The 25695-nt window shown below is 50.3% G+C and overlaps 1 protein-coding gene across 1 annotated transcript; it reads left to right on the top strand.

The window, feature by feature from the left end:
• The first annotated feature begins 11870 nt into the window (after positions 1–11870).
• LOC137160034 (mast cell protease 1A-like) lies at positions 11871–23332 on the top strand. The gene is made up of 6 exons (XM_067558488.1): positions 11871–11928; positions 12725–12878; positions 13090–13225; positions 13840–14103; positions 14315–14450; positions 23220–23332. The coding sequence occupies exons 1-6, from the start codon at positions 11871–11873 to the stop codon at positions 23330–23332; spliced, it is 861 nt and encodes a 286-aa protein (XP_067414589.1).
• Positions 23333–25695: the final 2363 nt, after the last annotated feature.

Here is a 25695-nt window from a genome sequence, read left to right as displayed (position 1 = left end):
CTTGTGCGTCCCTCCTGAGGATTTATAGTGTGAGCAGCAAACCCCAAGTCACGTACGCTGTGGGTTCATGCAGGGGCCCACAGAAACCTCAGCCTCTGGTGGCTGACACGTTGGGGCACGTGGGAGGGAGCTGGTGGCTGGAAAAAAACCTCCCTTCTGAGGCAGGAGCCCACGGGGGAAAGACCCTCTGGGACAGGGTGTCTCCTCCCCAGAACACCTGGGAGTAGGGCCAGGAGCCCAGCACATCTGGCGCAGGGTTCCCCTGAAGCTTGCCTGGCTTATCTGCTCCAGCAGCTCATCTGTGGGGAGTGCAGCCAGTGCTGAGTCACCCGCTGGCTCACCTCGGCTCCACACTTCCTTCCCAGCATGTGTCTCAGAGCAGCGAGTGGGGGACGAGGCCATGGAGCTCAGTCACCAGGTCCCCGGGAGAAATTCTCCCAGAGGGTTGGAGAGCACGGAGCCCACCAGCTGGTGGGGACTGACAGGACCCAGGGGACAGCCCTGATACCAAGGTGACAACATGAGAACCCCCCATTGTCTCCTGGGGGTGTCCTCCAACTCCCCATGAGTGGCATCTTCATGGCCCATATGAGGAGATGCTAGGCTCTCTCCGTGCCCATAGCCCCAGGCACATGGTACTGGAGAAAGGATGGGCCCCTAACATCTGTGGATGCTCAGCATCTTGGACTGTGTTGGGGCGGAACCGCACCCCTAGGATCAAGCATTGCAGCTTCTAAAACTTGCTGTCATGGGATTTATTTGTGATGTTCATGCACTCACGATGGCCAGGGCCCAGAGAGGAAAACTGGAGCCGGTTGTCAGCCCTGATTGACCAGCCAAGTGTCCAAGCAGGGCCATGTCCCCATCCCATATCAGTGCATTAGGGAGCCCAGAGGAACTGTCTGAGGGACAGAGGGGCCAATCCAGGGCTGGATGACAGAAAACGATGGGCCCCTAATAAATTAGTCATTTCTCCACTCATTTTCTTTTCCTCGTGCTTCTCAGAATGTTTTCCAGACCAGCTTTGTTTGCTGGGTGTGATGTTTCATATCTCCCAGCCCCCTGCCCGGCCGGGCTCCCGGTCATGGGCAGTGGAGAGGAAGAAAGCTCAGAGGATTTATTTTTGGAAGACCTTGCATAGCATAAAGTCATAGACATATCGTTCTGGAAATGACCTGGCAAGGTCACCTAGTCCAGACCCCTGCTCTGAGACAGGACCTAGATCCTCCCTGACAGGTGTTTGTCCAACCTGCTCTTAAAAACCTACAATGACGGGGATTCCACAGCCCCCCTGGGGAGCCCTTTCCAGCGCTTAACACCTCTTTGAAAGCTTTTCCTCATATCTAACCTCAGTCTCGCTTGCTGCAGATTAAGCCCATCACATCTTGTCCTACCTTCAGTGGACATGGTCAACAGTTGATCACATCCTCTTGCTAACAACCCATCAGATATTTGAAGACTTTTATCAGCCTCCTCTTCTCTAGATTCAACATGCCCCATTTTTTTCCACCTTTCCTCCTAGGTCAAGTTTCTTAACATCTCATTATTTTTGTTGGTCTCCTTGGCACCTTCTCCAATTTCTCTACATCTCTTCTGAAAGTGCGGTGCCCAGAATAGGACACAGAACCTCACCAGTGTTGAGTAAAGTGGGACAATTACATCCCATGTCTGACATACGACGCTCCTCTTAAGGCACCCCAGAATGACATGTTCCTTTTCTGCAACTACAGCACACTGTTGGCTCATACTCAACATGGGATCCACTGTCACTCCCAGACCCTTGTTAGCAGTACGACCGCCCTGCCAGTTGTTCTCCAGTTTGTACTTGGGCATTTGATTTTCCCTTCCTAAGTGAAGTACTTTGCATGTGTCTTTATTCAACGCATCTTATTGATTCCAGACCATTCCTGTAATGTGTCAAGTTCAGTTCCAAATTCTAATCCTGTCCTCCAAAGTGCTTGCAGCCCCTCCCAGCTTGGTGTTATTTCCCAATATTATAAACACATTCTCCAGGCCATTATCCAAGTCATTAATGCAAATACGCAATGCTACTGGACACAGAATTGACCTCTGTGGGACCCCACTAGAAATGCACTCCCATTGCTTTCTGAGTACAGGCTATCGAACCATTCTCCCCTCACCTGCTCTCACGCCTTCCTTTTGTTAGGATCCCGCGATTGTATCATTTCATGATCACTTTCCCCCAAATTGCCTTCCACCTTCAGATGGGCAACTTCATCCCTCCGTTGGTCAGAATCAAGTCAAAAACGGCTATCACCATGGTTATTTCCTCCACCTTCTGAAACAAAATGTTGTCCTCAAGACATTCCAAGAACTTACTGGAGATGTTGTGTCTTGCCGTATTACTTTTCCAGCAGGTGTCTGGGTAGCTAAAGTCCCTTCCCCTCCGCACCATCTCCCCTCTTTATTTGTTAATTTCACATGCTGGCTTTTTGTCATAGAATCATAGAAGATAGTGGTTGCAAGGGACCTCAGGAGGCATCAAGTTCAACCCCCGGCTCAAAGCAGGACCAACGCCAACTAAATCATCCCAGCCAGGGTTTTGTCAAGCCGGGCCATAAAAACCTTGAAATATGGAGATTCCTCTATCTCCCTAAGTAACTGTAAGGAGTGGAAGAATTTTGTGATGTGGGGAGCAGCGTAAGGGGCAATGGCTAGGCCTGAGGCAGTATCAGCTAGGCCCGAGTTAGTAGAAGTAATAATAGCTAGGCCCTATGGGTAATTCTAAGCCACTTGAGTAAAAGCTGGGTATTTCCTAATTTGGGCATAACCTCGAGTCGATATGCAGAGGTAGGCTAATTGTAAAAAACTAGGTCAATTGTAGGAAGCTAGGTTAACCGCAGAACCACTTCAAGGTCAGCAAAAGTTGTAAACAAGTAACCGCAGCTTGTAGTGGATTGGTTGTTAGCTAAGTGCCAATAGCAAAGAAAATAACAAATGTTAGGACCCAATCCCCAGGCGGATTGAAATATAACCAATGAGCTTATTGCTAGAAGGGTGGGGAGTATATCGAAACCCCCCGGGTGCCACCCTACCCTGAAACTATCTACTAGTGTGTAAAGGATCAATCAGGCGCAGCGTGGCAGATTCACCCCCTGGTTGCAACTTGCTTATAAAAAGGAAGATGGGCTTCCCCTTTCTCATTGTGGTAAGCGCCTCATTTATAACTTTAACAGCTTGAATTAGTGTAGCAGCCGTTAGCAGCTTAAATAAACTGACAGGGTGGTTAAGTGCTCGTCTGCCTGCTCTTTTCTCACTGCCGAGATCTCAAACCACGATTTCTCTGCCTCTGCGGAATACAGTAACCCATCCGAGTGCTTCAACAGCCTCCTTCAGGAAAAATCTTTCCCTAATATTCAACCTAGTCCTCCCCCACTGCAACTTGAGAACATTGCTCCTAGTTCTGTCATATGCCACCACTGAGAACAGCCTAGCTCCATCCTCCCTGGAACCCCCCTTCAGGCAGTTGAAGGCTGCTATCAAATCCCTCTTCATTCTTCCCTTTTGAAGACTAAATAAGCTTAGTTCCCTCAGACTCTCCTCATAAGTCTTGCGCTCCAGCCCCCTTATCATTTTTGTTGCCTTCCGCTGGACTCTCCCCAATTTGTCTACATCCTTCCTGTAGTGGGGGGCCCAAAACCGGACACAATACTCCAAATGTGGTCTCACCACGGCTTAATAGAGGGGAATAATCACTTCTCTCGATCTGCTGCAATGCTCCTACTAACGCAGCCCAATATGCTATTAGCCTTCTTGGCAATAAGGGCACATTGCTGACTCAGCTCCAGCTTCTTGTCCACTGTCACCCCAAGGTCCTTTTCTGCAGAACTGCTCCCTAGCCTGTTCATAGAATCATAGAATCATAGAATCTTAGAGTTGGAAGGGACCTCAGGAGGTCATCTAGTCCAACCCCCTGCTCAAAGGGACTAACCTCAGCTATATCATCCCAACCAGGGCTTTGTCAAGCCTCAGCTTAAAAACCTGTAAGGATGGAGATTCCACCACCTCCCTAGGTAACCCATTCCAATGCTTCACCACCCTCCTAGTAAAAAACTTTTTCCTAATGTCCAACCTAGACCTCCCCCTGCAACTTGAGACCGTTGCTCCTTGTTCTGTCATCTGCCACCACCGAGAACAGCCTAGCCCCATCCTCCCTAGAACCCCCTTTCAGGTAGTTAAAAGCCGCTATCAAATCCCCCCTCACTCTTCTCTTTTGCAGACTAAACAAGCCCAGTTCCCTCAGCCTCTCCTCATAAGTCCTGTGCTCCAGCCCCCTAATCATTGCCCTCCGCTGCACTCTCTCCAAATTGTCCACATCTTTTTTGTAGTGGGGGGCCCAAAACTGGACACAGTATTCTAAATGCGGCCTCACCAATGCCGAATAGAGGGGAATAATCACTTCCCGTGACCTGCTGGCAATGCCCCTCCTAATGCAGCCCAATATTCCATTAGCCTTCTTGACAACCAGGGCACACTGCTGACTCATATCCAGCTTTTTATCCACCGTTACCCCCAGGTCCTTTTCTGCAGAGCTGCTGCCCAGCTCTGTTTGGTCCCCAGTCTATAGCTGTGCATGGGATTCTTCCTTCCTAAGTGGAGGACTCTGCACTTGTCCTTGTTGAACCTCATTAGATTTCTTTTGGCCCAATCCTCCAGTTTGTTTAGGTCACTCTGTATCCTATCCCTACCTTGCAGGGTATCTACCACTCCCCCCAGCTTAGTGTCGTCCGCAAACTTGCTGAGGGTGCAATCTACCCCATCCTCCAGATCATTAATAAAGATGTTGAACAAAACCGGCCCCAGGACCGACTCCTGGGGAACTCCGCTTGTGACCGGTTGCCAGCTAGACATGGAGCCATTGATCACTACTCGTTGAGCCCTATGCTCTAGCCAGTTCACTATCCATTTTATAGTCCATTCATCCAACCCATACTTCTTTAACTTGCTGATAAGAATACTGTGAGAAACCGTATCAAAAGCTTTGCTAAAGTCAAGGTATATCACATCCACCGCTTGTCCCCACATCCACAGAGCCAGTCTCATAGTAATCAGGTTGGTCAGGCATGACTTTCTGAATCCGTGTTGACTGTTCCTGATCACCTTCCTCTCTTCCAAGTGCCTTAAAATGGATTCCTTAAGGACCTGCTCCATGATCTTTCCAGGGATTGAGGTGAGGCTGACCGGTCTGTAGTTCCCTCTTTCCTCCCTTTTTGAAGATGGGCACTATATTTGCTTTTTTCCAGTCCTCAGGGACCTCCCCCTGTTGCCCCAGTCTGTAGCAGGTCATGGGATTCTTCCATCCTAAATGCAGGACTCTGCACTTTTGCTTGTGGAACCTCATCAGATTTCTTTTAGCCCCATCCTCCAATTTGTCTAGGTCACTCTGTGTCCTATCCCTGCCCTCCAGCATATCTACCCATCCTCCAGCTTAGTGTCATGTGCAGACTTGTGCAGTTCATTCTGTTCTCTGGAATCAATCCAGAGTTTGATGAGACCCTGTCCCTGGGCGTGTTTCCTTCCCACCTCAGGAGAAAGGGGCCCAATTTCCATGGGGACAGGCTGGCTGGAGGAGTGGGGAGGGGCTTAAACTAACAGCCAAAGGGGAGGATAAAAAGAGGAAAGAAACGAGTTCTCAGCACAAAACCGAGGAAGAAAATTAATCCAGGAAGCCCAGTGAATCAAAGAGAAGAAATTCATGACTTCCTGCTATGCCAACGCTGGGCTACACACATGACCAATTGGACGTGATCCTCTCTGAGGATCAGTTTGGAATAGGAGGTAGGAGCGGAACCTGGTGGGATGAATCCCATGACTGGACGGGTAAAATCAACGAGTCCCATCTATTCAGAGAGGAGCGAGTGGACAAAAGGGGAGGGGAAGCGCACTCAGTGTCAAAAACGGTATTGGCTGTTTCTGAGTCACTGATAACTCGGAAGAAAAGTCTCCTGAATTCTTATGGATCAATGTCCTAGCAGATAAAGCACATGAGGGGATATTAGTTGGTATCTACAATAGATCATCACATTACACTTGAGAAGAGGATGCCTGTCGTCTCAGGCACTAATCTGTAACGTGTATGAAAAAATCCATGTGATCTGTCCTAGGTCCCAGCTTAGTGCTTTAACCATAAGCCCAGCCTTCCCGCTCTAGGAGTTAATTTCCTCCTGGGTCTGGAAGATGCAGTGGCTGCGCTGGATTTCACGGCTCGGCTTGGTTGCTCATTCCCAGAATCCCTTTTTTTTTTTGTAACTTCATTTTTCTTCATTGCTGGCTACAAAGCCATGAGTGTAATGCACCAGGCTGCTCAGCAATGTAGGGGAAGGGGAGGTGGGAAGAACACAATCAGTACTGTCAATAGATGTCCTATCAGTTCAGTGTAGCCTTCCCTGAATTCCCTTCCCATGATATCAATGGGAGTCAAATTACCTTTGAGGATCTGAGCCCTTTGGGCATAAGGACAAAGAGATCAGCACTGGGCCACTTTCCTGGGGGGCTGTGAATTGGGCCCAGGCTTTGAGCACGAATTGTTCTCCGTGGGTCCCCTGGCTTGGGCTAAAAAGGCCATGGGGGTGATGGGGCATGTGGATCGGACAGAAAAAACCCAAACAGAGAGACCTGGGGACAGAAACAAGGCAGATGCAGAGTGAATATCCAGGCAGACACAGCATGGAAGCACAGGAACGTGGCCCCAAGAGACAGCTAAGAGAAGAGACTCTTTGGGCACAGAGTCTTGGCTGGAAAGGCAGGCTGGGGACTGCGAACAGAGGAGCTCTCTGCTGCTGTTTGATTCTGACTTTGCAGATTCCTGGTAAATAAACCAGATCCCATCAAAGGAAATACCAGACTCTATCGTCAATTTGTGCTCCCATCCAGAACACCAAGAGGGCCTTGAACATTGATCGGCCGCTGGGGTGACAACAGAAGAGAAGAAAATTTCAAACATCGCTGGGGCATTTCTAGCTACAAGAACCATTTCTGGACTGAACATTTCTCTAACAGCAGAAAAAAATACTCGGCTCTAAAGATCCTAAGGGGTTCCACGCAGGCACGGAGCCCAGTATGGGCAAGCTGGCCCGTTAAAGGAGGGGGTCTCCTTTAACTCAGTTTCTGCAGAGGGTCATTGAGTGTCAGATACAACATTTTCCCAGCTGCAGGACTGTCCCCCACACCTTGAAGTGCACCGTTTGGCCTTTCTGACCTCAGCCCCTTTCGTTGTCTCCCCCATGGTGGCAGGAGACGCCTGGGAAGGATCAAAGGGCCGGGTTCCCACCCGCAGAGAGGATGAACTGGGGTTGACCACAGGCCCCGCTGCAACAGGCGGAGAGAGAGCTGAGTATCTTGTGTCGGCTGCATGTTCCACCCCACCTCCACTCTGCTCCATCTGTGCATGGAGACAGAAGTTGCAGGGCCCCGGGTCCAGTTGTGCACAGGAGGGCATGGATCAAGCCCAGCTGTGCCGGGATCCAGGTAGAGGAGAAAGCCCAGCTGTGCAGAGCCAGACCCTTCCCCCAGCACCGTGGGGAGGTCTCCGGAAAATCATACAGCAGAGAGTTTGACCCTGAGGTTTCCTGTCTCCCCCCTCCACCACCCAGCCGTGTCTATAAACCCCATCACCTGGGACTGTGTGAGAAGCACCTTCTCCTTCCTTGATCTGGTGCAGACGATGCTTCTACTGATGCCTGTGGGCATTCTCCTGCCCCCCCCCCCCAGGGTTACAGAGCCTGATGTGGCTCGGGGGAAGCGTGTGGGGCTCCTTCCTTAAAACAGCAATCCTCCCCGTCTCTCTGCCAGGGGAGATCATCGGGGGGGAGGGGTGGGAAGTTGTGCCTCACTCCAGACCCTACATGCTCTTTTTGAAGATAGGGAAAGGAGGGAAATGTGGAGGGTTCCTCATACGGGAGGACGTGGTGATGACAGCAGCTCATTGTAACCGCAGCCAGGAGTAAGAAATGTGTCATCTGCATCCACAGTATTGGCCCATGTGCAGCACCTGCTCCCCTTCTATCTCATAGCAGCATCACCGTGCTGCCGGGCGCCCACAACGTTGCAATAGATGAAACCGGGAGGCAGGAGATCCGGATACGTTAATGAATACCCCACCCAGACTACAATGACGAGACGTTTGCAAATGACATCATGCTGCTGCAGGTTCCAATCCCTTTGCATCACCCCGCCCCCCAGTGACCTCACACTGCTGCAGGTACCGCCCCCATCCCTGTGCCCCACCACCTGTGACCTCACACTCCCAAGACAGTTATCTCACTGGAACTTTTTATTGTCTCCTGGCCGCGACAGCTGGCCCAGAAATCACGGCGGGATGAGTGTGTGACAGCTATCTCCCTGCCAACGCGTGGGGACAGAGGGAGGCCAACAGTCCAGTTTAGTGTGGCTCGGTGGGGTCTGATCAGCTTGGAAAGACGCACCAGCACCCTCCACGAGGTGAACCTGATGGTGACGGAGGACCGTGTGTGCAGGAAGAAATACGGCCCTTCTTATAAACCCTCGACGATGCTGTGTGTGGGCAGCCGCCAGAAGATGAAAACAGCATTGAAGCTAAATTTCCTATTACCTTTGTGGTTAGCTATTTTCAGCTATTCATAGCCGTGAAGATCACTTCATGGTGATGGCTGCCCTCTGACGTTTATCAGGGGACGTGACTCCAAGGGAAATGGTCCAGCCTCTTGGCCCTGCTGGTTAGGACAGTGGGTTCAACCCTGAGATGGTCCCAGAGCCATTCCAGTCACTGGGGATGGTCTGATGGTGGGACAGACACACACAGGAGGCTACCTCTGCATTAATTGTGGTGCCGTTCTCAGTTTGTAGCAGCTTTTCACAGACAATAAATTTAGGGGGTTGGGCAAAGCATGACATCTATTTATAACTCACTCCCATGTGCACCCACTTAGTTAAAGGGATCTGAATGGAGAGAGATGGACGGATGGATATGTATTTGGTGGGATGGATGAATGGATGGATGTGTAGGGTGATGGGTAGATGGACTGATGAATAGTTGTATTCAAAGGATAGATAGATGGACGGGTGTGTATGGAGATGGATGGATGGAGCGATGCATATGAGGATAGATAGATAGATAGATAGATACATAGATAGATAGATAGATAGATAGATAGATAGATGAAGGAGGATGTATAAGAAAGGAGGGTTGGGGGATGGATGGGGTGTGTGTATGGGGATGGATTGATGGAGAGGTATTTATATGGATGAATGGATGCAGAGGTCCCAGAGACACACACTTTTGAGACCTTGAACGTGGCAGGTGCACAACGAGGTCACCTCTTACTCCCTGACTGATCCTGCATGTTGTATCGCTGGAGTCCCATCCCTGCTCGCACGACAGAGGAACAGCCAGGACAAACCTGAATGACGTCGCCACCCCGTGCACCAGCTTTCAACTCCAGCCACTCATCGGGCCACAATATCACACACTCGGCCATCCCACGATCCGGAGAGAAGGGTGGGTAGGCCAAATCGGGGCACGTGGTGTGGTGACCTGGTGCTGGGTCCCTGCACTTCTGCACTCCTTCCTGTGCCAGGAGGGATGTGCCTGGAAAACAACAGCCTCTTCTTCCTCTCCAACTCTGATGTGCAGGGAGATTCTGGAGGCCCCCTGGTTTGCAAGGGAAAGACCCAGGGCATTGTCTCCCATGGAAAACGCACGCCACGGCCTCCTGGGGAATTCACCAAAATTTCCAGCTTCTTGCCCTGGATAGAGGAGACCCTGGAGGATCTGCATCTTTAGTAGAAACGCTTCGCCTAAGCCGTTAGCTCACCTGAAACAGACATTGCTAATAAAGATTCTAACTGGTAAATTTAGTCATTTGTGAAATGAATTGCGGATGCTTTGCTGCTTGAGATAAGCAGGCTCCATTTTGTAGTGAATGCCCCATTTAGTGTCCTTTGAACCCAGTACATATGGCCAGGAGCAGGTACACGCTGGAGTCCATTCCACCCCCTGCTGAGCACAATGGGAACAGCTTCACAGAGAACCCAACCTCTCACTACACAGCTGCCTTCCATGTGAGGGTGGGTGGGAAATGGAGCCGGGGCCTTTCCCCTGTAGGCAGTGCCGGCTCCCATACAAGACTGGCTGGCTCAGGGGATGGGGAACGGAGCCTTTCCCCTCTAGGTGGTGCCGGCTCACATACAAGACTGGCTGGCTCAGGGGATGGGATATGGAGCCTTTCCCCTCTAGGCAGTGCCAGCTCCCATACAAAACTGGCTGGCTCAGTGGGGCTGCAAATTAGAGTCACTATTTCTGCCCCCCAATATAGGTGTCTGTGGGGAGTGGTGCTCTCAGAGATGGGGGTATCTGATATCTCGGACCCATGTCCCTCCCGCCAGCTCACACCCACCCTGCGGGAGAGGGGCCAGTTGAGAAAGATCAATGTGCCGGGTTCTCACCGGAAGCAAAGCATGTCACACCACAGCTCCCACCTCAACAGCGCCAAGCTGGGGCGAGAGCTGAGACTCTGTTGTTAGCTGCTGGCAGCTCCCCCAGCTCCACTCCAGACGTGCCCGGTACCCAGCAGTGCACAGATGCTGGAGGCACGAGGGGTCCCAGCGAGGTGCAGCCCCAGCTGTGTCTGGCCCTAGGACAGGCAGCCCCCAGCAGGGCCTGATCTCCCCGCGCAGCCCGTGTGGTGGGCTACCCAGGAACTGAGACAGCCGAGACCCCACCCGGCAGGCGGAAACGTCACACTGCGGTGTCCCCCCATCACTGCTCTGACACACACATATCTGCAGGAAGTGGTGAGCAAAGTGCTAGCTGCATGCCCCACCAGCCGTGTGCATGGAGCGTGGGTGTAGGGGCCGTGCAAGCTGCACCAGGGCTCAGATCTGCCCCAGATGTGCACAGCTCCAGATGTGCCTGGCATGGAGCGCCCCTGGCTGCAGCTGATCCTGGCCGGGGGGCGGGCGTGGGGCATTGCTTTGCAATACAGCAGACAAGCGAGTCAGCCAGCCCGCACCTTGTGAGAGCCACAGCCGCACACGGGAGCCCGCCCGGTGCAGAGAGATGCTGAGATGAGGCCAGGCTGAGGCACTGCGCCCTCCTCTTAGCAGCTGGGCCACTCCCCAACCCCACCCCTCTGTGTGGCTGCACAGCACTGCCCTGGCTGAGCGCAGCCCTGCAATGCCTGTGCCCCACCAGAATGGACTCAGGGGCTGAGGGGTCCCAGATAATGACTCTCCTTTTCTGCCCTCCCTCTTCCCCCGCTGGTGTGATGACAGGTCCAAGCACTAAGACGGCAGGTCCCCACCCATGCTCCAGCGTGCAGGTCCCGGAGGTTTCCTGCTTTGCATCCCCACTGCTCAGCCAGGCCTGTAACCCACCTTCCAGGCAGATCACACACACACCCCCCCAGCTGGGTCATGACAATGGTGTTCCCACTCCCTGAGGCTCAGGCTGGTGAGTTGGGGGCCATCAGGGCCCCAAGATGCGCCCATCCCCTGGCCTATAGGGCCCCAGATGTGCCCGACCTGAAAGGGTGCAGGAAGCCAGATGTGAAAATCCCCAAGCAGTGGAGGGCCCCCCAGATGTGCACAGTCCCCAAGCAGTGCAGGGTCCCAGATATGCACGGCCACCAAGGATGCAGGATTCCAGATGCGCATGGCCCCAGAAGTTGCTTTCTGCTAGCGCTGCAGGATGGCTGGTGAGTGACTCCCCAATGTGTGAACTCCTCCCCGGCAGGATTCAGGGGCTGTGGTTTTCCCTGAGCCGAGTGCACATGGGGGGGCCCAGTCTCTCCATTTCCTGCCCCACCCCGGCTGGGTCTATAAATGACCCCAGAGAAAGACATATAGCCCATATCTCCGGACTTTCTCTGACGATGCTGCTGCTGCTCCTGCTCCCCATGGCCTTTCCCCAGCCCCCCGGTGCTCTGGCTGGTGAGTACACAGGGGCTAGGCCTCCCAACCCCATAGGGAGTGGTGCCTGGTGCCATCGGAGCTGTCTGCAAGCCCCAGCCCCTTCCCAGATTCAAATGCATCCACTGGAGCCATCGGTGTGTGCCCAGCACCCAGCTAGGCAGCCCCTGGGCCGTGGAACCTAGGGGACATCTGTGTGTGCCCGGGACCCAGCTGGGGAGCCGTGAGGTGGGGGGGCAGGTGGGCAGAGAGCTAAAGGGGGGAGGAAGGGCTTGTGGCACTGTAATAACTCCTCTGCGGGTGGCCGGCACAGAGAAGCTCTGTAAGGGCTGATGTGAACAGTTGTTGCCTAGACAGGAAATGCAGGTCTGGGCAGCCTGTGGGTTAGAACCAGGGGGGCGGCGGGGAGTCTGGGAGCCAGGACTCCTGAGTTCTGTCTCCGGCTCTGGGAGGGGAGTAGGGTCTAGTGATTAGAGTAGGTGGGGGGCACAGGGGCTGGGAGCCAGGACTCCTGGGTTCCTTTTCCAATTCTATTGCACTCAGGGCCAGTGATGTGGAGTGAGTCACATTTTCTCGTTGTGCCTGGATTCCCCAGGGCATGAAATGGGGAGAAGTCTCCGTCCTTTGCCTACGTAACCTCTCTGGAGCAGGGATTCTCATGCTGCATCTGGGCAGAGCCTGGCACAACGGGCCCTGATCTCAGTTGGGGTTTGAGCAGTGCCTGGCACAACGGGGCCTGATCTCGGTCAGAGGAGGGGTACACCAGCTTGCTGGATCGGGGGGCTGCGCTAATGCGTTCTTTTGGGGGCTCTGCCAGGGGAGATCATCGGGGGACAGGAAGCCCGGCCTCACTCCAGACCCTATATGGCCTTTGTGAACATAGACGAAGGAGGAGGAGGAGGCAGGTGTGGAGGTTTCCTGATCCGGGAGGACGTGGTTGTTACGGCAGCTCATTGCAACTGCAACCTGGGGTAAGACATGCAAGATCCCCTCCCCCTACCTGCCTTTCCTCTGCTCTGGTGGAGGTCAAAGCCATGCCCGCCTAGAGGGGAGAGACCCTGGCACACAGGCCTCTGTGTGTTGACCCTGAGAGCAAGGCGGCTGTTAGACCCACCCACCTTAACTAGCTTAATGACCCAGGACTGGCCCGTCTGCAGGAACTGCACCCTTTTTATTTCACAGTAACATCACCGTGCTGCTGGGCGCCCACAACATTGCAATAGAAGAACCCGGGAGGCAGGAGATCCGAGTACGTCGCCGAATCCCCCACCCAGACTACAATGACGAGACGTTTGAAAATGACATCATGCTGCTGGAGGTACCGCTTCCACCCCATCCCCCCACCCCAGTGACCTCACACTGCTGCAGGCCCCGACCCATCCCCTCACCCCGCTCCCTGTGACCTCACATTGCTGCAGCACCGCCCCCATCCGTTCTCCCCAGTGTGAGGTCCAGCAGTGTGAGTCCAGTGAGTCCAGTGAGTGTCCAGCAGTGTGAGGTCACTGGGGGGCGGGGTGATGGGATGAGGGTGAGATCACCACATTGCTGCAGGTATCGCCCTCATCCCATCACCCCGCCCCCCAGTGACCTCACACTGCTGCAGGCCCCACCCCCATCCCATGCCCCGACCCTCAGTGACCTCACACTGCTGCAGGCCTCTCCCCCATCCCATCACCCCACCCCCAATAATGTCACACAGCTTCAGGTACCGCCCCCATCCCATCACCCTGCCCCCAGTGATCTCACACTGCTGCAGGCCCCGCCCACATCCCATCACCCCAGCTCTAATGACCTCCCAGTTTTCTGAGTACTGCTGCTGTCACAGAGCTGTACTCCTCATCCTTCCTCTTTCTGTTTGACCCCACCCATCCATGATGTTACTTGGACCTTTGTGTCCTTCCTCATCCATTTTCCCCTCTTCCTCCGTGGCAGCTGGAGTGCCTTGCCCAGTTGAATGAGTGGGTGAGACCCATCGCGCTGCCGAAGGTGACGCGGAGAGTCGAGCCAGGCACGCGATGCAGTGTGGCTGGATGGGGACTGACTGGCTCAGACCCTGCGAAGACGTCAAACGTCCTGATGGAGGTGGAGCTGGGAGTGAAAGTGGACAAATTCTGCACGAATCTCTATGGCAAGGGTTATAAATCTGAGACGATGCTCTGTGCTGGGAGCCCGGAAGCCCATCAGGGAACCTTACAGGTAAATATCCTTCTGCCTTGGCTGGTTCTAATTCCCTCAGAGCTACGCCTGGGGATGGGGTGGCATTTGCTGGAGAAGTACATGATGGAGGCCAGCTAGACGCATCTCCTCTCAGCTCGGCTCAGGGGAGTCAACTCCCTCTTGTGTCTCGCTATAAGCACAAGGGGAAAGCTTTTGGATCAATAGTCTTCTCCTTTTTTTTCTTTTGCAGGGTGATTCTGGCGGCCCCCTGGTGTGTGATGAGGTGGCCCAAGGGATCTGCTCCTGGGAAATTGTGAATTCCTCTGCTGAAATCTACACAAGAGTCTCCCACTTTGTCCCCTGGATAAAGAAAGTGATTAAAAGGCTTCCACCTTAAAGGATTGGTTCCCAGCTCCTCTCTAAGGGCTGTACTGTCCATCTTCTGGGCTCCATTTCCCCAGTGCTTTTCCCCTCATGCTGTGGTGGGCTTCAGGACAGAGATGCTCTAGATCTTTTCTGTTCTGATTTAGTTGCCCATCGATATCCTCTTCGCACTGGTGCACGGGATGCGAGGCAAGGAAGAATCGGACCCAGGGAGCCCAATCTTTAGGGATTGTCTACTCACAAAGCTGCACTGGTTTAGAACACAGCACTGCCAGCTCCCTCCATTTTATTACACTTCTCACTGTCTTGGTTTCTTTTCATGATAAGAACATAAGAACGGCCATACTGGGTCAGACCAATGGTCCATCTAGCCCAGTGTCATGTCTTCCCACATTGGCCAGTGCCCGGTACTTCACAGGAAATGAACAGAACAGGTTCCCATAGCATCACCCATTCCCAGCTTCTGGCAATCAGAAATCCCCACCCATCCTGGCTAATAGCCATTGATGGACCTAATCCCATGACTTGTCTAGTTCTTTTTTGAATCCCATTAATCTCCAGCTGCTGGAATCACACGAGAATCTCGGGTTTTTTGATAAGAGAAATTGAAGTACATTTCTGCACCTTGTGGTTCCGGAGAAAACTTTGAATTCCAAAAGCTTATCCACCAGGAGGCAAATTGATATGACTCAACCTTTTGAAACTAACATCTCAGATTTTGAAGGTAATGTCACAATTTCTGGATCCTTGGGATTGGCCACATCTTCTTAAATCAGCTTCCTCTGCCGATGAGTTGAACCCATGCGAAGCCCCATGCGGACAGACAGTTTGTCTCCATTTTCCTTGTGTTGGCCACATGGGCAAGTTGCATTGGTGAAACCTAAGGTGTGAATTTAAGTTGGTTTAGTTAAATCGGTTCAGCTCCCCATGTGGACTCTCTGATTAAAGTCAAGTTGGTGCCACTTTCCCAGGTAGAGAGGGCCACTGAAGTGCTGGGTGAGCTGATGGCACCACATTTAAACTGACGTGGGGCTGTGTTATTATCCCTGGTGTTGGTTATTTCTGTTGTGGAAGCCACAGTCATGTCCCAGCACCCTGATGCGCCAGGTGCTGTACATACAAACAAGAACGACTCTCCCTGCCCCAAAGAGCTTGGTTTAACTAGCATTGATTTAAATGTAGTCTAACTGATGCAGTGTTGTGTGTGGATCAGGCTATAGAGAGCTGGGAAGTGTGCTTGTCCTTGAATCCTCCTGAAAATCAAGCACTCACTGTCCAGGCCCTCATTCGTTTCTCCTGTCCCCGTGACCTCCATGCCTGCTGGTTCTTTTTTGCTCTTCTACTTTGTATCCCTGCAACGAATAAAAATGGAGCTAAGAAAATCCAAGGGTTGCCTTCCTGGGCGCCGGGTATTATAGGTGGTGGAAGGCTTAGCCTTCCCAAACAGCCAGGCATGGCCCCACCCACATGTCACCCTGAGGCTCTGCCCCATCCTCTTGCTGTTCCCAGCCCAGGCAGGCACGGCAGCAGCTCTTCTCCCCCTTGCTCAGCCTCCCCCGAACCAGTTGGGGCCGGAGGAAGGCGAGGCAGCCAGCCATTGGTCCAGGACTTCAGGCCACCCGGCGCTTGGACCGCCTGGCTGCTGCTCTGGGGTGGCTGGTGCCACCCAGCTGGGACTCAGGGCGGCTGGAGCCGCCCAGCAGCAGGGCCGCCTCACCAGGACATGCGGTAGCTGAGAGCGCCGGTCACTGAGGCTGCCCGCCTGGTGCTCTAGGGCGGCTGGGGCTATGCGCAGCTGCTAGGTGCTGGGGCCACACAGCTGGGACTTGTGGTGACTGGGGCTACCCGGGGCTGCCTGTCCGGGACTCTGGGTGTGCCAGCTGGGCCGGCTGGAGCGAGGTTCCTCCAGCTATGGTGGTGGGGTGCAGCTCTGGGGAGCGGCGACAGGGAGGGAGGAAGCGGAAAGGGTGTGGCGTCATGCGGAAAGGGAGGGTCTATGGGGCAGCCTCCCCTAACATGGGTTTCACCCACCGCCCATGGTTCCCTTCCTGGGAAATGAGCAAACTCTCTGAGCCACAACATCCAGAGTAGCTGCTGCATAACTGACGGAGGTGGAGGCAGGCGTGCCAAATCTGAGTGAGCGGCGCTGTGACCCAGTGTGACCCAGCAACGCCCGGAGCCAAGCCCAGCCAGTCCTGCAGGACAGGAGCTTTCAACTAGGACCGGGAGTCAAAGCAGGACAATCTGTGTCTCTGTGTGACCCTGTCCCAGTCCCCTTAATTCACTGCCCCTTGGGGGTGGCATTGATTTTCTCCCTGGCACATGGGAGATCAGGCCAGGTATCCGAGACATTGAGCCACTAGGACTGTCTGGGCGAGACAATGAGAACCACAGTCCCTGAAAGAATAACACCGAGCAGAGGGAGCTGGGAGTGGGAAAGTATCCAGAGAACATAAAGCAGAGGGCTTGGGTCTGTGTGATGACGAGAGGGGTTCACAGACACAGCTGGAGAATCCCCCTTGCTCCAGGGGTTCCTGCATCAGCCCGGGAGCTAAATCTCTGGAGCTGGCTAAACATTTCTAGAGAAAACATTGTCCCCAAAGGGAAACAAACCCCACACGCTGGCTCTTTTTCCTGCAGAATTTCGCTCGGTTTTGTTTAGTGCATTATTGAAACACACAAACCCCTCTGGGAGGAGAAAGGAGGCCGCTGAGCCCTGCCCTGATGAGGTCTCTTCTGTTGTGGTGCATCATGTGTTGGGACATCCCTCAGGGCACTGAGATGTGGTGTCAGTGGCCTGTGGGGCTCAGAAGGCCTTGGAGGATCCTGACACTGGAAGACCGTGGGGTCCCCTGGACCCCAAAGGCCCATGTAGAGCCTGCGGACTGCACAGACTCTTTCCTTTGTTCCTCTCCCCAAACTCATTTCGTCACGGTATCAATTTCCCCCCACCTCTCAGTCAGTTTTCATTGTTCTTCTAGATTTCCAACCATCATCTCCACAGAGACCCTGACTCCCAGGCTCTCCCTGGCTCCCTCCTGCTTTGCTTCTTTTGCCTCCATTTTCCCCCTTCTGTAATCCTACAACCAAGAAAAAAACAAGGAAATTAAAACCAAAAACTTCATGAATGCTGAAAAATCAATTATATATTTTGGAATGACATTTTTTTTGCCTTTCGGCAACAGATTCAGCCCCCCTCAGTGTTCCCAAAGCAGAATTCAGGCTCCAGTTTTAATGAAAGAAGACAGAGGGACCATGCAATCATAGAAAATGGGGGTTGGAAGAGACCTCAGGACGTCATCTAGTCCAATCCCCTGGTCAAAACAAGACCAATGCCAACTAAATCATCCCATTAATGAAATCATCTGCACTGTAACTAGGTTTAGAAAGAAACTGGGGAACAGGGAGTGGAGGAGCCGGGTTTCCAAGCTGGGAAGAAGGCAACACTTCTCTCAAAAAGAGTGTCATTTTTTTGGTCAGAAAACCATAAAACATTTGTCAGTTTTCAGAAGACATATTTTTTGGGGGGGTTGTGACATTTTGCCAGTAATTTTTCAGCTTTTGGCAATTTTTCTCAGTTTTCAGTACTTTTCTTCCCAATTTTCTGGGGTTTCAGCAGTTTTCAGTCATATTTTTTGTTTTTAATTTCTCAATAGAAAGTCCAAATTTTCCACGGGAAAATCAAACATAATTCTCCAGACAGCAGTAATAATAATAATAGGAAGAGAAGGATGTTGAATTAAGCCATCTTCACTGCAAACAATATTTGGGTAAATCTGGGAACAGGAGGAAAACCAGGAGAAGAAACAGCTGGGATGAGGTGGAAGAAATTTGGGGCAGATGAGGGAGAGATCTGAAAATGGAAGAAAAGTGCAAAGAAGCTCAAATGCCCACTTCCAGAACACCCTCATGGTGCTGGCATTCTCCATCCCCACGGATGCTCAGGGCACCGGAGGCAGTGGGATGCGGTCTGTCGGGTTGTTTTCTTTGGTGAACTGGATGTCCCTGCAGAATAAGAGGGGTTTGTGGCCTATGTCGAGGTGGTACTGCCAGATGTACAGGTTCTTTTGGTGCTCCAGGGTCACCTGGATTGACGCCCTTCTTCTCAGGCTTTGTTCCAGTCCTCCCGATCTCTGACGATACTTCTCCCACCATACTCGGACCTCAAGACGAGCTGGGCTGGGGTGATGAGCTTGGTGAGGGCTCCGGTCCTGAGGGACATCTTAGTGGAGATGCTCCAGTTGTCCTCGATGTGGGACATCTGCTACCTGGCGTAGCCCACCTGGTGATTTGCTGCTAACTCTCAGCCTCATGTTTTAAACATCAAAAAACACTAATAAACATCAGCACTCCTTGGGAAATTCTTCCCTTCTCATTGTCTAGCATCCTATCTGAGCTGCCGTCTCCCAGCCTGGCAAAACTGGGCTTGGGCGTGGAGAGTTCTTGTGTGAAGCTGCCTTTTTCCCCATCATCTATGAAGTGGGTGCTCTGGATTCTTTATTTCACTCTTGTGTGACCTATCATCTTTGCTCATCCCATGATTCCTATTACATTAGATCTGCACCATCAAAGAGACATACCACTGACTCACCCATAGTAGAGACAGAGACTTTGGAATACAGCATGGTTCAAGACTAGAGATCCAAAACATAGGCTGGGAATCAAAGTCAAGCCATGTATTAAAGTCGATGTTTACACATTCACTGTCCGATGCATGAACTTGGCAAGCTCACTGCTAGTATTCCTCCTAAGAAGCAACAGATTCCGGAACTCATTTATTACTGTACCTGAAACCACAGAGCTAGGGCTTGATCGCAATACACCTGGTCGAATGCATTTGTCACTGAACTGTGCCAAATGTTGGTCTCTATGAGTAACATCGAGGTCTGCTGAATTACCAGGTTGTGCTCACTGCTAACCCTAACCTTAACTGCTAACCCTAACCACTAACCACTAACCCTAACCCTACCCCAAACACCATGCCAACCTTAACCCCCAAACCTAATGATAACCCTACCCCTAAACATAACCTTAATACCTAACCATAACCTCTCACCCTAACCCTAAACCTAACCTCTAAATCCTAACCCAAATCACTAACCTCAACCCTATTCCTAACTTTTAACCCCTAACCCTAACCCCTATTCATAACCCTAATCTCAACCCCTAACCGTAACTCATAACAATAACGCTAACACCTAATGCTAACCCCAAAGTCTAAACCCTAACCATAACACCTATGTCTAACAATACCCCTAACACTAACCCCTAATAATAAACCTTAACCCTAACACCTAACCATGAGACATAAACACAACCCTAACCCCTAATCCTTATACCTAACCATACCCTTTAACCCCTAACCTCTAACCCTAAACCGTAACCTATAACCTTAACCCCTAACCCCGAATACTAGCCGCTAACCATAAACTCTAAACCTAACCCCTAACCATAACCCATAACACAAATCTGAATGCCTAACCTAACTCTAACCCCTAACCATAACCCCTAAATTAATCCCAACACATAAACCTAACCCCTAACACTAACCCTAAGAGCTAATCATAACACCTATGCCTACCCGTTACCCTAAACCCTAACCATAACCCCTAATGCTAACGTTCACAACTAACCCTAAATTTAACCCCTAAAACTAACATTAATTCCTAACCAAAACACTGATGCCTAACCCTTACCCTAATCGCTAACATGAAGATCTAACAATAAACCCTAACCCTAACCCCTAATAATAACCCCTAACAATAACTCTGAATCATAACCCTAACACTAATCCCTAATTCATAACCATAACCTGAACTGCTAACCATAATCCTTAATGCTAACCCTAACCCAAACCTTAAACCCCAGTCATAACCCAGAACAATAACCCTAACACCTAAAGCTAACCCCTAACCGCAAAACTTAATCCCTAACCATAACATCCATGTCTAACAATAACCCCTAACACTAACCCATAATAATAAACTCTAATCCTAACACCTAAACATGAGACATAAACCTAACGCTAAACCCTATCCCCAACACCTAACCATAGCCTCTAACCTCTAACTTCTAACCACAAAAAGTAAACCTTAACTCCTAAAACTAACCTCTAACCATAAACCCTAAATCTAACCCCTATCAATAACCCATAACACAAATCTTAACCCTTAACCTAACCCTAACCCCTGAACATAATGCCTAAAATTAATCCCCAAAACATAAACCTAACCGCTAACCCTGACCCTAACAGCTAACCATAACACCTATGCCTAACCCTTGCCCTAACCCATAACCATAACCTATAATCTGACCCTAACAACTAACCCGAAACCTAACCCTAATTCCAAACCAAAATGCCTATGCCTAACCCTTGACCTTACCCTAGTCGCTAACACTAACATCTAACCATAAACCCTAATCCCTAGTAATAACCCCTAACTCTAACACTTAATCCCTAATCCATTACCATAACCCTTAATGCTAACCTTAACCCCTAACCATAACCTCTAACCATAACCCCTAATCCTAACCACTAACCCTAACCTCAAACCATAATACCCAACCTTTAACCCTTAACCCTAATGCTAACAGTAATACCAACCCTAACCATAACCCCAATTTTTCACATTAAACCCTAATATTAACCCCTCACCCTAACTCCTAATCCCGAGCCCTAAAGCTACTCCAACAATAACCATTAACCCTAACCATAACCCCTAGACCTAATAGTAACCGTAACTCCTAACCATAACCCCTAGTGCTAACCATACCCCTTATGCCCTAAAATTGAACAGAAACCCCTAACCCTAAGCCATAACCATAACACCTATGCCTAACCCTAACCATGAAACCTCACCCTAACTGCTAACCAAAACCCATGTACCTGACCTTAACCACAACCCAACCCACTAACCATAACCTCTAACCCTAACCCTTAAGCCCAGTACTAACCACTAATCCTGTAACCTAACCCAAATCCAGACACATAACCCCTAAACCTACTCCTAACCCCTACCATAACCCAGAAACATAACCCTAACCCCATAACTACCTCCACACCCTAACCCAAATCCCTATCCATAACACCTATCCCTAACCTCTAATGCTAACCCCTAACCATAAATCCTAACCTTAACCTTTAACAATAACCCATAACCCTAACTAAACCCCTAATACTAACAGCTTCCCAGAAATGCAAACTCTAACACCTAACCCCTAACCATGACACCTAACCCTAACCCTAAACTATAACCCCTATCAATTAACCCTAAGACTTACCATAATGCTAACACTAAGACCATCCATAACCCATATACCTAACTCACAACCATAACCCTAACCTCTAGCTCTACCCCTAATCTAAACCCTAACCCTTACCCTAACTCCTAACCCCAATCCCAAACCACAACCCTAACTCCAACCCTAAACCTAACCCTAACTATAAACCCCTAATGCATAATGCTAACCTTAAACCCTACCCATAAACCTAACCACTAACCAGAGCCCTGTCCCTAACAATAGCACCTATGTCAAAACTGAACCCTAACCCCTAACACTGACCTCTAACAATAAACCCTAACCCTAATCCAAAACTACAACCCATCACCCTAAACTTAACCTTAAAGTTAATGATAACCCCTAAATATTACCCCTAACCATGACCCCTGACCCCAGCACTAACCCCAAGGTCTAACACTAAGACCTAACCCATAATCATAACCAAGAACCATAACCCTAACCATAATTCTTAACCTTAAACCTAATCTATAACCATATAATTTAAGCCTAACCTTAACCCTAAGCACTAACACTAACCCTTAAACATAAAACCAAACTCCTAACAATAACCCCTAACCATTAACCCTAACCACTTCCCATAGCCCATATCCCTTAACCATAACCATAACCACTAACCCTAACTATTAACCCTAATATTAACCCTTAACCCTGATCCCTAACCGAAACACTGACACTTAATCCCGAACCATAAACCATAACCATAACCTTCCCCCAAACCTAACCCTAATACCTAATCATAACCCAGAAACATAACACTAACCCCTCACCCTAACCCTGACCCCTAACACTAACCCCAACCATAAATACTGACCCTAACCATAACTGATAACCCTAAATGTAACCCCTAATACTAACACCTAACCCTAAATCCTAACCCTAAGCCTAACACCTAACCGTAACCCTAACAGCTAACCGTAACCCCAACCCTTAACCATAATGCTAACCCTAACTCCTACCCCATAAACCTAACCACTAACTCTATCCCTATCCCTAACCATAACACCAATGCCAAACCCTGACCCTAACTGCTAACCCTAACCCCTAACCATAACCCCATCCCCTAAAGCTAACCCTAACCCCTACCCTCTAAAACTAACCCTTAACCATAACCCCTAACTCTAACTCCTAACTTCTAAGTCTAACCATAACCCTAACCCTAATCCCGTACACTAACCAAAACTCTAACCCCTAAAGAAACCCCCAAATGTACCCCCTAACACTAACATTAACCCATAAACCTAACCCATAACCATATCCAATAACTCTAACCTCTTACCATAAAACTAACTCATAACTCTAACACTAATCCCATGTTTTCAATCAAACCTGGTCTGTGATGTTTCTTGCTGTCCCTGGAATGTGAATAGAGAACGCAGCCCCCCCTCAATCTTTGCTTGGACAGCTGTAACCCTGCCCTTGGTATTTGCTTCTCAGGGTGACTCTGGGGGGCCGCAGTCTGTAACGTTAAGGCCTGGGTATCGTCTCCTATGGCAGAGCTGACAGGTCAGTGCCCAGCGTGTTCACCAGGATCTCCAAATACGTCTCCTGGATCAAGAAAACTCTTTGCAAGCTGAAACCTTAGAGGGGAGATTCCATCTCCTCTAGCGTGACTGGAGAGACGGGCATTGCAGAACAGTGGATGGAGGATGGATGGATGGATGGACATTGCAGAAGGATGGATGGATGGATGGATGGACGTGGCAGATAAGAAGACAGAGACCTGGATATTGCAGAAGGAAAGATGGACAGAGAGCTACTGATGTTCCAGAAAAATGAAAAAACAACCAATCAAGCTGAGATCTCCCTCCAGTCAGAACCAACCTTGTTCCACCACCTGCCTTCCCCGCCATGTTTGCTGGGTCATTCCTCGCCCTGCTTTGTCTGACCCCAAATAAAAGTTACACAATTAACAGGTCACCTTCCCAGGCCCTGAATGACCTTGCCGAGCCACAAAACCTGGAGCAGCCGCTGCAGTAGCCGGGCTGAACCACATGGGAGAGGATGGGTAAACGATGACTCAAAGGTGTATCCCAGAGTTGTTTTGTTTAGGCTGGACAATAGGAACTGGTCATTCCTGGCTATAGGCGGTATTCCTTTGAGGGAGGTCACAGTGCAATCAGGCAGATTCAGTATTTGAGATACCCATAAAGGATTAATTCCTACTATTGGTCTGATAAATGCTGAGTTGGGGGTGTGCATTAACATTGGGAGCAGAGATTCCCCCATCATTCCGTGCTTCACTGCTTTTCTGGTCACAGAATTCAGTGTGGTCCCTGCCTTGGAACCTCTATTCTCCGCTCTGAATGCTAATGGAGATGCCTCCCTCTCCCATCTTCGATGCAAATGAGGCTAGGGGAGTTGCCTAAATCCTGTCACCCTTGTCCAGAGGGGTTTAGGTGCATCTCCCACTGCCTTTTCATTGCTCTTTGTAAGTCTTTCTTCTGATCAGTTCTGATTCAGGCAGAGGCAGGGGGAGTTCTTCGTGAGTCAGACACAGGCTGGGTACTGCACCAGGGTTCCCCAGGAACACAGAGCTGACAGGTAACATGGGGAACCCAGTGACTGCAGGACTCGTGAAATTTAACACTTTGCATATTATGAAATATAATAATATTAAACAGTATTTTCAATAGGTGTAACACTAAGCCATTTGTTGCATTATTTTGCAATCTAGAGAATTTCACTCTTGTATACGGTTGATTAATGATATTTAGTTTATTATTTTGTGAAGTGTAAAATTTCTCCGCTCTCCAGTCACTAGGGTTTGGTCCAAAATGTGCGCAAAATAGCAAAAAGACTTTATGGATGAAAAAGGAAACTTTTCTAATTCAGGAGCATGCCAAGGTGCGGCAGCAAAGAAAACAAAGGCAGTTTGGTGGAATCAGGAGGGGAGCCGAGATGTTTGGGACTAGTGCATCGCTCTGAAAGCAAACGGAGAGAGAGACGCTGTGGGAACATGACCAAGCATTTCAACAGAAGGCAGCAGGAGAATTACTCGATCTGTTACATGAGCAAGGCCAGAATGAGCATCGAAAGCATCATATTCTGAGAAGCAACAAAACAACGGGTGTTAATAAAGAGTTTTTAACCATTTTATATACATACAATATATACAATCATAGAATCTTAGAATCATAGAATATTAGAGTTGGAAGGGACCTCAGGAGGTCATCTAGTCCAACCCCCTGCTCAAAGCAGGACTAACCTCAGCTATATCATCCCAGCCAGAGCTTTGTCAAGCCTTTTTGTAGTGGGGGGCCCAAAACTGGACACAATACTCTAAATGTGGCCTCACCAATGCCGAATAGAGGGGAATAATCACTTCCCATGTCCTGCTGGCAATGCCCCTCCTAATGCAGCCCAATATGCTATTAGCCTTCTTGACAACCAGGGCACACTGCTGACTCATACCCAGCTTTTTATCCACCGTTACCCCCAGGTCCTTTTCTGCAGAACTGCTGCCTAGGTCATCGGTCCCCAGTCTATAGCTGTGCATGGGATTCTTCCTTCCTAAGTGAAGGACTCTGCACTTTTCTTTGTTGAACCTCATTAGATTACTTTTGGCTCAATCCTCCAGTTTGTTTAGGTCCTTCTGTATCCCATCCTTACCTTGCAGGGTATGTACCACTCCCCCCAGCTTAGTGTCATCCACAAACTTGCTGAGGGTGCAATCTACCCCATCCTCCAGATCGTTAATGAAGATGTTGAACAAAACTGGCCCCAGGACCGACCCCTGGGGAACTCCACTTGTGACCGGTTGCCAGCTAGACATGGAGCCATTGATCACTACTCATTGAGCCCTATGCTCTAGCCAGTTCTCTATCCATTTTATAGTCCATTCATCCAACCCATACTTCTTTAACTTGCTGATAAGAATACTGTGAGAGACAGTATCAAAAGCTTTGCTAAAGTCAAGGTATATCACATCCACCGCCTTCCCTACAT

Source organism: Emydura macquarii, unplaced genomic scaffold, assembly GCF_026122565.2.
Source record: "Emydura macquarii macquarii isolate MOO-44397 ecotype Brisbane River unplaced genomic scaffold, CSIRO-AGI_Emac_v2 contig_2107, whole genome shotgun sequence".
In the NCBI taxonomy this organism is placed as follows: domain Eukaryota; kingdom Metazoa; phylum Chordata; order Testudines; family Chelidae; genus Emydura; species Emydura macquarii.
Note: the sequence above shows the minus strand (reverse complement) of the source record. Positions and strands in the feature narration are given on the sequence as shown.

Excerpts from the sequence above, each read along its gene's own strand:
- LOC137160034 (XM_067558488.1), top strand. The coding sequence starts at position 11,871 with ATGCTGCTGCTGCTCCTGCTCCCCATGGCCTTTCCCCAGCCCCCCGGT. Across the intron at positions 11,929-12,724 it reads GCCCCCCGGTGCTCTGGCTG|GGGAGATCATCGGGGGACAG; the intron begins GTGAGTACACAG and ends GGGCTCTGCCAG. Across the intron at positions 14,451-23,219 it reads AAAGAAAGTGATTAAAAGGC|GCCTGGGTATCGTCTCCTAT; the intron begins TTCCACCTTAAA and ends TGTAACGTTAAG.